The following is an 11,352-nucleotide window of genomic DNA, read 5'->3' on the forward strand; positions in this document are numbered from 1 at the left end:
ATGGCAAGACAAATGCAAGATTGTCAAGTCGTAAAAAAAGCATTTATGATGACTGAGGACGCGGGGGTATCTAGTCGGTGGCGTCTTCCACAGGTCCGCAGGTGCAGAACAGGTTCTGGTCTCCAAACGCTGTGATAGGAGTCAGTATAAAATCACCCACTTCGTCGATTTACCATAAAGGTGTAAACTTACCATCGTCTACCCTAGCGACAGTAGGCCAGAATTTCTTCTCTAGCAGCCAAGGGAGAGGATATGCAGCGGTCTCTCTAGTGTATGGGCGGTCCCACTCGGCAGTGAGCAGATCTCGCTGGGTGTGGGGAGCGAGTTTGAGAACGTTCTTCTCCTTTGGCTGTTCACCTCGCTCGATGGCAGCGATCTCTCCACGGATGGAGATAAGGGCATCGCAGAACCGGTCCAGCTCAGCCTTGCTCTCAGATTCAGTGGGTTCAATCATGAGAGTGTTAGCGACAGGGAACGACATGGTTGGCGAGTGGAAGCCATAGTCTTGCAATCGCTTGGCAATGTCAATGGCTTCAATTCCCGCGGAGGCCTTGAACTGGCGTACGTCGAGGATGAACTCGTGAGCGCATCGGCCGTTGGCGTTCGTATACAGGATAGGGAAATGAGGCTTCAGTCTGGAGAGAATGTAGTTGGCATTAAGCAGAGTGATCTTAGTTGCGTGGGTGAGACCCCTGGCTCCCATCATGTTGATGTATGCGAAGGTGATGGGGAGGATGCTTGCACTACCGAAAGGTGCGGCGCTGATGGGCGGAGAATCCACGGATGCAGGGCGTTTGGCGAGCAAGTGGTCGTTGAGAGGGTGTGAAGGGAGGAAGGGGCGGAGATGCTCTGCAACACCGATGGGGCCAACACCAGGACCACCGCCACCGTGGGGGATACAGAAGGTCTTGTGGAGGTTGAGATGGCAGACATCGGCGCCGATTTCGCCAGGCGAGCAAAGGCCAATCTGGGCGTTCATGTTGGCGCCGTCCATGTACACTTGGCCACCATACTGGTGGACAACCTGGCAGACCTCCTTGATACTTGGCTCGAACACACCGTATGTGCTTGGGTACGTGATCATGATGGCACCGAGCTCTTCCTTGTGCTTCTCGCACTTGGCACGGAGGTCAGCAACGTCGAGGTTACCGGTTGCAGTGTCACACTTGACAGGGACGACACGCATACCGGCCATGGCAGCACTGGCCGGGTTAGTTCCGTGGGCAGAAACAGGGATCAAGCAGATGTTACGCTTTCCAGGCTCGCCGTTGCTGTCGTGGTATTTCTTGATGGCCTTCAGTCCAGCGAATTCACCCTGGGCGCCAGAGTTGGGCTGGATGGTAACTTCAGCCATACCGGTGATGTTGGCTAATTGCTTCTCGAGATCCTCGATCATGTCGATGTAGCCCTTGACGGCGGGGGTTGGAGTGAAAGGATGGACGGATGAGAACTCTGGCCAGGTGATAGGCAACATCTCGGTGGTAGCGTTGAGTTTCATCGTGCAAGAGCCAAGAGAGATCATGGAGTGAGCGAGGGAGAGATCCTTGGATCCGAGGTGCTGGATGTATCTAAGCATCTCGGTTTCGGAGTGGTGGCTGTTGAAGACTGGGTGGGTGAGATAAGAAGAGGTTCGCTTGACAGACTCTGGGATCTCAACTGGCTGAACATCCTTGGATAGGTCGATGGCTTCAGCGCCCTTGTATGGGGAGAACTTGACAAATACCGAAAGCAGCTTCTCGACATCATTCAATCCCATGGTCTCGTCAAGGGAGACGCCAACCTTGGACGAACCGACACGTCTGAGGTAGAGAGAAGAGGCGAGGGCAGCCTCCATGAGGGAGTCGGCTTCAGCCTGAGAGCTAGTTTCAATGACAAGGGTATCAAAAGCGACACCTTCACCTCCAGCGTTACCCCTGGTGGGGACGTTGAAGCCAAGAGCAATCAGCTTGGCCTTCAGCAGAGCAGTGAGAGACATGGTACGCTCGGCGATGGCCTTGAGGCCCTTGGGGCCGTGGTACACTGCGTAGAAGGCCGACATGTTTGCGAGAAGTGCCTGAGCAGTGCAGATGTTGCTGGTAGCTTTCTCGCGACGAATATGCTGTTCACGGGTCTGCAGGGCAAGACGCAAGGCACGGTTTCCAAGTCTGTCCTTGGAGACACCGACTATACGGCCAGGGATCTTTCGCTTGTGTTTCTCGGTGCAAGCAAAGAAGGCAGCCTGGGGACCGCCGAAGCCCATGGGGACACCGAAGCGCTGGGAGTTACCGAAGGCAATATCAGCACCAAACTCTCCGGGAGCCTTAAGGACAGTCAAAGCAAGCAAGTCGGTTGCAACACTGAACATAGCACCCTGCTCGTGAATCTGGTTTCCAAGAGCCTGGAAGTCGTAGATACCACCCTCGGTATCGGGGTATTGAGCGAGAACACCGATAAGCTTGTCACCCTGGTCCTTGACGAGCTTGAAGTCGTCAGCCATGATATCACCGACAATCAGGTTGATACCGAATCCCTGAGCACGAGACCTCATTACAGCAAGGGTCTGGGGGTGGCATAGGTGGGAGGCAACAAAGGCCTTGCCGGCCTGCTTCTGTTTATTAGCTGGGAGGGCGGCCCAAGACATGGTCATGGCCTCTGCGGCAGCGGTAGCTTCGTCGAGAACGGAGGCATTGGCAACGGGCAGACCGGTCAGGTCAGAGGTAAGGGTCTGGAAGTTGAGGAGAGACTCGAGACGGCCTTGACTGATCTCGGGCTGGTAAGGAGTGTAGCTGGTGTACCAGATGGGGTTCTCGAGGACGTTTCGCTGGATGACCGGGGGCACGATGGTACCATAGTATCCGCAGCCAATGTGTGACCGGCCGGTAGTATTGATGTCCTTCTTGTACGCCTCAAACAGCTTGATCATGTCCGACTCGCCCAGGCCGCCATGCTGGCCGTCCCGCGGCAACTTGGTGGTGGTCTGCTTGGGATCCGCTAGCCCGAGCTCTTTAGCCGAGAGGATGTCTGCCGGCAGCACCTGATGCACGAACTCGTCGAGGGTCTTTGCAGGAGGGTCCAACACACTCAGCATCTCCTCAGCGGACGACTGCGAGGGTCCAATGTGTCGGCGGGGGAAGCTGTCCAGCGGCTGTTGGATATCAGTCACACCCCCGGCGGCAGCGCTGGAGTGGACGTTGCGGTACGCGGCCGTACCGCGGTAGGGGTGAGAGGCTGCGGAACGGAGGCATTGGCGACAGGCAGTCAGCGGCGACAGCTGGCGAGGAGTTGCTCGTAGCAGCACGGCGGCCTGGGTCTGGCGGGCAGCAAGTTGTCTACCGCCGAAGCGGAGGGCCGTGAGAGCAGCTACCATCCTTTTGCGGTGGATGTAGGTTAGTGTTAAGAGTGCTAAGTTTGTGGTATTAAAGCGAGATGCGGGATACTGCCAATTGAACAGTAACAGGGGCTTCTTTAGGGCAGCAACAGCATCGTCAACGGGGTTAGAAAGCGGGAGAAGACGAGGGAGGAGGAAGAAAACGGGCGATCGTGATGGGCGTTTCGGAGTTTTTGCTCTTCTTTTCGTTGTTGCTTTTCGGGAAAAAAGAACGAAAAAAACAGTCGGAGGGGAAGAAGAAGCCTCGGCCGACACTCGGGGAAGTCACATGATTATGTTTATCACGCCGAGCCAATCATATTTCATGAACGGAGGAAGATCTGAAAATGCCATTGGTTTGGTTTTAAAAAGGGGAAGATCGGGTTAAGATCGGGTTATCTGAGTGCTCCGATTGGTGGGTCCTGATCTGATAAGATAACCTTGGCAACATCTGGTTCGCTTATATAATACCCGAGGGGCTCAACTTCCCTTTTTTTTTTTTTTTTTTTTTTTTTTTTTCGATGCGTCTATGCATTCTTATATTTTTGGATCTGTAATTATGAAATGGGATATCTATCATGTTTAGCTACTCTAAGACTGGTCTACATTCTCTACAGTAACATGTTGATATTTTTTGAGTTTTATATTTCGCAGTAGTGACGCATTATATGGTAACAAACTAGGTTGGTTTACCTAGATAATAGTAAGAGCACCAACGGGTATATCATATAAAATGTTGGGCACCCCAAACCGGCTTGGGTATCTCTACGAATACAACTTTTATTTCCGAATTTGGTGATTCCAGCCATCCTTTGGCGTCAGCATTTAATTTTGCAGACTCGGATACTCCAGCCTCGATGGCTAAAATTGGCCAGTCGTTATTGCCGAGAGTAACGCAGCCATCTGGGAATCAAGTGACCATTGGGTCCTCGTTCCTCCCCCCCTGGCGGTTCGGTGGAGATGGTCGCAACTCCTTAATGAACGTCCGGCTTGTTGCTCGAGCTGCTCCAGAAAGTATAATCTCATACTGAAGACCCATATTCCTAAATTCGCTATAGATATGGCTGGGCTGCCTCCTTTTCATGGGGATGTCCGGCCATAGTGTCAACCACAAGTATACCCTCTCAAGATATTCTATTAATTTTGGGCCTTTATCAGGGTAGATAGTGTCAGACCCTTGAAGGATTTTGTGCGGTATCCTGATCACTATGATAAAAGAATTTTGCGAATCATTTGTACAACATAGTTGAGCCTTTCTATCCACTAAGCGCTTGATTTGATATATTGACCCGAGGTGTTCCTTCAGGGAGTCCGATCAATAGCCAGCGAACTACGAGTTATTCGGTGGGCACCAGTAAATATGCCGGGATGGCAATGTAGGAGATCGTGATAACGAATCTTTCAGTCTGCCACCGCTCCTCCCACTGGATAATGGCGGGCCATAAAGCAGCTCGGTAAGACGCTGCTGTTATGGAAGCAGATTTCACGGGTGTGGGAGATGGCTTTGACGGGTATATACACATCAAGTAGTGTGATAGCGAGAGGCCTACACCGTGAAGGATGTGCTGAAGGTAAAGCCAGTTTTGTTTGTCCAAAGGCAGGCGGTCAAGGTAATGGAGAAGGTTATGAAAAACTGGAGGAGTCAAGAATGTCGAGTACATTATATACTCGTGGTGGGCCTATCATGGTGGCCAGTGAAGGGAGCCCGTGAAGAGTACAGAATGAAGATACAGAGTGATGATACAGAGTGATTGATGATATAGAGTGAAGACGCAAGAGTGACGTTGCTTGCTTCCGAAGAGTCTGGGCTCGGCGAAGAAATGAAGGTGGGTCATGTGATAGTTAAACCCTAAGTGGACCTCTTCATAAAGGGGAATTTCCAAACATACAACCCCAACAGGTATCAATGTCAAGAGCTGGAAATGAGATACGATCTGCCGCTGTGTTGGCAATGGTAGTTTGGACGGACAGCTAACTACTTAACTGGCTTGTTGCTAGCTCTACTTGGCCGGGTGACAAAGACTCGCCGGTTTGTTGACATGGCTGCATTGAGAGTCAGCGGAAGCACCAAATATGCGGTCAGGCCAGTCAATTCGGAAATGAACAGCATGCTAGCAGGGAAACTCGAGAGTTGACTGGCTTAGATATTACCGGTTAAGGCCATGAACTCGAGCTATCTCCTTTCGCCTTAAGCATTGACCGTGAACTCCCTAGCTAGCCAGACGAGGCAGGCTATTGCAGCTCTCGACAACCAATTGCGGTCTTGATATGCCTAAGTCCGCCGTACTAACTAGCTAGGCTGCGGGCCAGGAACAGATAGGCGGTGATCTTTGGCTTTTGTGGCTTGCTGAAACTCGAATATCGGCACCACTGTTATCATGTCGGAAACTTGGATTTTGCCATGCAGCGGTGTGTTCTTCTTGATACTTATACTTGCATCCACTTACACACTCTGCTTCTGGGGCCACCCTTTCGGCTTCCACCGCCTATTACATCGTTGATTGCACCTATGTCAAGCATATCAGACACTGGACCGATTTACCGTGGAGATAGGGACTCGGTATAAGATTTGTTCGCCCCCTCGGCATCCAATGGCCCGAAACGGTTACCAAGTGATTTGCTAGCGGTTGACACCAGCTCCATCTTATCAAGCAGACCCCCATGGATACAAGGACCAATAGGGAATGGACATTCTCCACATTCGAGAATGAACTGGAGATACAAAAGCTCTTCAATAAGGATCCTATGATAAGACAGCTTGGCTATGTACTGGAATATGACTTGTAGCACCAATGATGGTTCTACAAGCTCCTGTTGTTGGCAAGCTTGGCATACCAGGTCTCTCACCTTCAAGCAGACAAAGGGCTCATGAACGGCATACTCCTTGTAGTATCTGTACAGTTCATATGAAGGGACTGTTTTATACCGGTAATCATACACCCATCCTCAAACTATTGGTTGTAGATCCAACTACGATATAATTATCAGACTTAGAGATGGGGAATTTATGATGGACGGTTTTGACCCGTCAAAGCCAAATGAAAATGCACAGAATATCATCGTCAGGCTTACAGATTATGGAGCGAGTCGGTATTTCCATTTCTCCCACCTTTGACTCTTATCTTCCCAAATATTCTCCTCTCTTATTGACTCTTACCGTACGGAGTAGTTGGCAGACCAACTAATAAGTTATAGTGCGCTTACCTATTGAAGCCCAGGAGTCCACTTTGGAAAACCATGGACGCAAAACACTGATGTCTGGTCTTGGACATAGTTGACGGTGATATCACTCAAGGCCACTCCATACTACCACGAGTATATAGCCTCTGCAGATGGCTCAACTGCTTCAGGAGAAGGTTGACTTCAAGTTCTTTACGATTCAACAAGCCAACTCGGAACTCTCGAAGAAAGTTCTCGGACTCTTCGCAATACATTGGCAATCGATTATGATCTTGTGTCCGTGCCGTGCTACGCTAAGGATGAGCATTATTCTAAATTGTTGCCTCCACCTCAGCCGGGTGAAGCGTACATGTGGGGAAATTCCGTAGTTGAGAATGAGTAGCAGATGAGGACGTTTAATTTCTCGCTAGGGTCCTATACTAAGATCCTGATGCGCGCTTGACTGTCTGTGGGATTCTAGAGTGACTATCTGGAGGTGTAATTCCCGCCGATACCAGTTCCAATGCAAGTGAACAGCTACCCCATCATTTTGCAAATACAAAGGAAAACCAATAGTCGAGTAATTTTAATAGAAGATTACCCGTGCAACTTATTAATTCACTATCAATCTTCAAATATAGCGATTTTCTCCTCGGTGGTTGTCCCTAACCACCCGCACCCTGATACTAACGAAAGGCCTCCAGACAAAGACGCGTCTACCACTCCGACGGCCTACCTCTCCCAGTCTCCTCTGCGAGTTCCGATGGCAATGAATCCAACTCAGCCCTGGCAGTCTCCTCCGTTAAGTGTTTGGCATGCTCAAAATCGACCAGCCGTATATTCCCCGTCTCATCGTCGATCAGAAAGTTATACCGATTGATATCTCCATGGACAATCCCTATATCATGGACTCTGCGAACAACCTCTTCGCACCTTGCTAAATCGTCTGGTCCCGGAAATCGACCATTTACTTTCTCCAGCAGCAAGCCCATCACTCTGCCGTCTTCGGTCAAATGAGCGAGAACTTGGGGTGCAATGGGCGGGTCCTCAGGGTGGGCGCACTGATCTTGGTAGATAAATGAGTAGACAGCAGTCTCGTTCTCCATGCGCGGGAGCTCCCACTCCCACCGTACGATTTTCGCAATCGCTGGTGCTCCGTTGAAGATCACTTCGTGAACGTTGTGTCGGTAGTATCGAGTGCGTTTGAGGGAGAGGACCTCAAACTTTCTCTGGATGCCATACAAAACCAACCCCCTGTAGCTTAACATCTGAGGTTGTAACTTTTAATGAACCATCATTTGAGCGACAGATGTCCATCTTCGTCCACGGAGCGTTGGGGAAGCTGGGAAGTTCTGGAATCAATAGATACGGTCGACACATCGTATCTTCATCAAATGCATCTACCTCAATCGTAAGATAGCGGATTTTATTGCCGGTTCGAATGCGATACATCCCGAGCTCGTTATCGATCTCCTGGGACAAGACCTCTATGTCTGACTTGGGTATATAGTGCGCATTATCTGACTCCAATGATGACTCCATGGTTGTGTGTCAATAGAAGAGAGGATGATGAGATGAATCCGTTTGAACAGGAGAGGGCTATCTCTTTGGATGTTAGGGGTTAACTGTTGAATACTGCGATAGAGAATGTTATCTTGGATAATCTCATTAACAGCGAGTTATCTGTCTGTCTGGGCTGCTAATAAATTAGTTAACTAACTAGTTAGTTAGCCGCTGGCCCCCAAAGCTGCACAGGCGGGCCATCTGAAACCCTCATTCCAACATCTAATGACTGGCGCCAGTATAATGACAGGAAACAGGGTATGGATAAAACAAAAGCGCTAATACGAACCCATTGTTGGGCACTATCAATAGATAAGTGTCATGCACTCATTCCTCCTGTGTGGAGTAAGTTGGGGGCCATAATAATATACCTAGCTGAAGCCGAACCCGAAGAAACACGGAAAGAGATATTCATAGCCAATGGACTGATTTGAAACCCACACAAACAAGACACGGCGCTTATACCTAGATGCATAATCTAGTCAACTATCCCGCATCCTACCCTATGTTGGTGGGGGCCAGGGGGAAGGGTGCTTAACATAGACAAGTCGCGACAGAGCTCATGGTGATCTACGCCAGCGCAGGTATACTGGGGGCAATCAGCGCTATGCCAGCGCTAAGCGGCAAGGCACAGAGAGCTCTCTAGATCAATGGAAAGCATATATAGAAGACGCATACCACCGTCTGGAGAGTCCAAATCATCAAGCATTCAACCACGAGGTTTCTAATCCCATTGACCGGTGGTAAGTTATCTGGCTGTCCTATATTCATGTACCTTTGGCTGATAAGAATTGATATACAAAAGATCAATCCATTATCCATATCCTAGGAGGACTGTGAGTAGTGCACTGTAGCATTACCTTCATACTTATGACGTCCAGTTTACCAATCCTCACCTGATATCTAGATAATCATTGCTGTCCCGAGAGTCCGCATAAAATGTGCACCCAAGAGTGGGTCCAATACCAATGCGGCTGCCAGCAAAAAGGGGAGTTCGTGCAGTGTGATCGACTGTATAATCTGCAGACCAACGTCCGGTGCAATTCGGCAGGCCGCGAAAACAAGGTTTCCCGTAACTACTGTCGTGGGCACATGCCAAGTGAGGACAAAGCTTGGACCCAATACACTGGCCGCAACCCTCCTGACCCGCCCTCTTCTCGCCCTACCCGTACCACCCGCTCCACCCGCTCTACCCGCTCCACCGGCACACGTTAATTCATTGAACAAGCTAGGGATTGACGAGGACTCTAAGGGGTGGGATCAAGAAGAGGTGCTGTGCTGGGACAGCAAGGTTAACTGATATGTACTTTGGGTCAACAGACGGCAGGCATGCAGTTAAATAGAACAGAAGGTTAAACGTAAGAGCCAGGTACAGAATAATAGATTATAATTGTGTTTGGTGAAATCATTCATGATTCTATTTTGCTATAGACATTAGTTACTGTAACTGAGCCGATCAACGCTGGTTACTTAGTTGTGTTGATCGTTAAGCTGTTAATCGCCCGTAGGCTGAACCTAGAGCTAAGTTACTGTCAAACTTCAGCTCTGCTTTTCCATTGTTTAGCTAGACGTCGAGGCATTCGTTTGCTGCTCCGTTGTGCTCAGGAGCTCAAGTCACGTGACGTTCCCTCCAGCTTCCGGGAAAATATATAGCTTAGTTAGCTTCCTGCAAATTCTGCATGTCAGTAAGTATGCAAGCTCAATATTAATATTATTAGTACTAATCTAACACGGTTATTCTTTCAATTCGGCGCTTTAATCAATAATTTCAATCTTCTGCTATTATTTTGACAGTTACCTAAACAATAACTAACAGTTAGCTGATTGGGCTGTATCTCGGATTTTCACCAGTAATAAAATTAGCGTAAGTTACACTATAAAAGTCTAATAAAGAATATAATTATTTAATTGGCTGCACTAGTTTGTTAAACTCACATTAACATTTGGTAACGAGGTAGGAATTGCGAACTCCGCGCTTAACTGCTCATCATTTCTTTCCCCAGGTTAACAAGCCGGACGACATATCTACTGGACCCTAGATCTATTTTGCGGCTCTGCTAGCGCCATGGCCGAACTTCCAGATGATGGGAAACTAGTTCAGAGGCTTTCCCATCGTCCATCTCACTTGGTAGGCGGAATGATACCAATTACAGAACCGGTGAAGCCATCACAAGCTAATCGCCGCTCTGACATATCGTCTGCCGGGATGCTAGACCGCCTACCGCTCGAAGTACTCCATCAGATATTGAACACGTTGGATTTCCAGTCTCTGTGTCGTTTGTCACGCGTGTCACGGCGAGGCAGAAGCATCGTCGAGTCGTTGCCTACATACAGAGCGTTGATGGAATATATTCCAGACGCGTTGAAAGCACTTGGTGAAACCCGGCTTATTCAACTCCACTCTGCAGATCAACTCCGCGCCGTGCTACAGTCTGAAGCCTGCGTTTCATGCAGAGAATATGGCCCCTTTCTATTTCTCCCCACATGCGAGCGATGTTGCTATACTTGTCTTCGTTATAACCAGTCACTGTGGGTGATGCCTCTTTCTCTAGCTAAGCAGTCCTTCGGCCTGACTCAGCGCGACCTCAAGAAGCTCCCCTTAGTAAAGACGGTGCCTGGAATGTATGACCTGGCCAGAGGGTGGTCACATCGAGGAAGCCAGACGCTCGTCAGTGTGAGGCATGCAAAGGAATACGCAATGAAGATTAATAACGGCTCACTGCCAGACGTAGATACGACCATCACTCCTGAAATGTCTGACAGAATGATAAGGAAAATGAATGTTTTGAGATGGTTCAGGGAAGCTCCCTTGGAACCGCTGCCTGACAACCCATCAAGGATACCAACACGTGGAGGCATGCCGGATAACGATTGCAATGGCATGGCATCCCTCCCGTTTCCATCTCTACGACGCAATAAGACGCTTGACCATGGCTTCTGGTGCCGGGGATGTGATTGGATGGCCGAAAAATATCACCGCCGTCGTCTCCCTGACCATATTATTGACAAACTCGTTCCTTCAGGATTGCACCCTTTCAACGTCTTCGCAGGCCTGAGCCGGCGTGCTCGATCACAGGGCGAGTTTTTACTCCATATTAAGCAGTGTTACGGGGCGGATAAAGTAGACGCTCAAAATTGAGAGTAGTTACAACTTCCATTGGCCTATCTAGATAGAGGGGATTTTTACTAATATATACTATTAATAAAAAAGTAAAAAAAAAGTAAAAGGAAAAATCAAAATATATATAAATAAAAAATATTAATTATAAATAAAAAAATCAAAT

The 11,352-nt window shown here is 49.0% G+C and overlaps 3 protein-coding genes across 3 annotated transcripts; 1 reads left to right on the top strand and 2 right to left on the bottom strand.

Annotated features, from left to right (window-relative positions):
* Positions 1 to 169: 169 nt before the first annotated feature.
* On the bottom strand, positions 170 to 3,346 carry ARB_03723 (uncharacterized protein; the record flags this gene model as incomplete). Its single annotated transcript, XM_003010021.1, has 1 exon — positions 170 to 3,346. The coding sequence occupies one exon, from the start codon at positions 3,344 to 3,346 to the stop codon at positions 170 to 172; it is 3,177 nt and encodes a 1,058-aa protein (XP_003010067.1).
* A 3,783-nt stretch (positions 3,347 to 7,129) lies between these two features.
* On the bottom strand, positions 7,130 to 8,047 carry ARB_03724 (uncharacterized protein; the record flags this gene model as incomplete). Its single annotated transcript, XM_003010022.1, has 3 exons — positions 7,130 to 7,170; positions 7,242 to 7,734; positions 7,757 to 8,047. The coding sequence occupies 3 exons, from the start codon at positions 8,045 to 8,047 to the stop codon at positions 7,130 to 7,132; spliced, it is 825 nt and encodes a 274-aa protein (XP_003010068.1).
* Positions 8,048 to 10,133: 2,086 nt separating this feature from the next.
* On the top strand, positions 10,134 to 11,207 carry ARB_03725 (uncharacterized protein; the record flags this gene model as incomplete). Its single annotated transcript, XM_003010023.1, has 1 exon — positions 10,134 to 11,207. One exon carries the CDS (start codon positions 10,134 to 10,136, stop codon positions 11,205 to 11,207), a length of 1,074 nt encoding a protein of 357 aa, XP_003010069.1.
* Positions 11,208 to 11,352: the final 145 nt, after the last annotated feature.

Source organism: Trichophyton benhamiae, assembly GCF_000151125.1.
Source record: "Trichophyton benhamiae CBS 112371 chromosome Unknown contig00057.0, whole genome shotgun sequence".
NCBI classification, from domain to species: domain Eukaryota; kingdom Fungi; phylum Ascomycota; class Eurotiomycetes; order Onygenales; family Arthrodermataceae; genus Trichophyton; species Trichophyton benhamiae.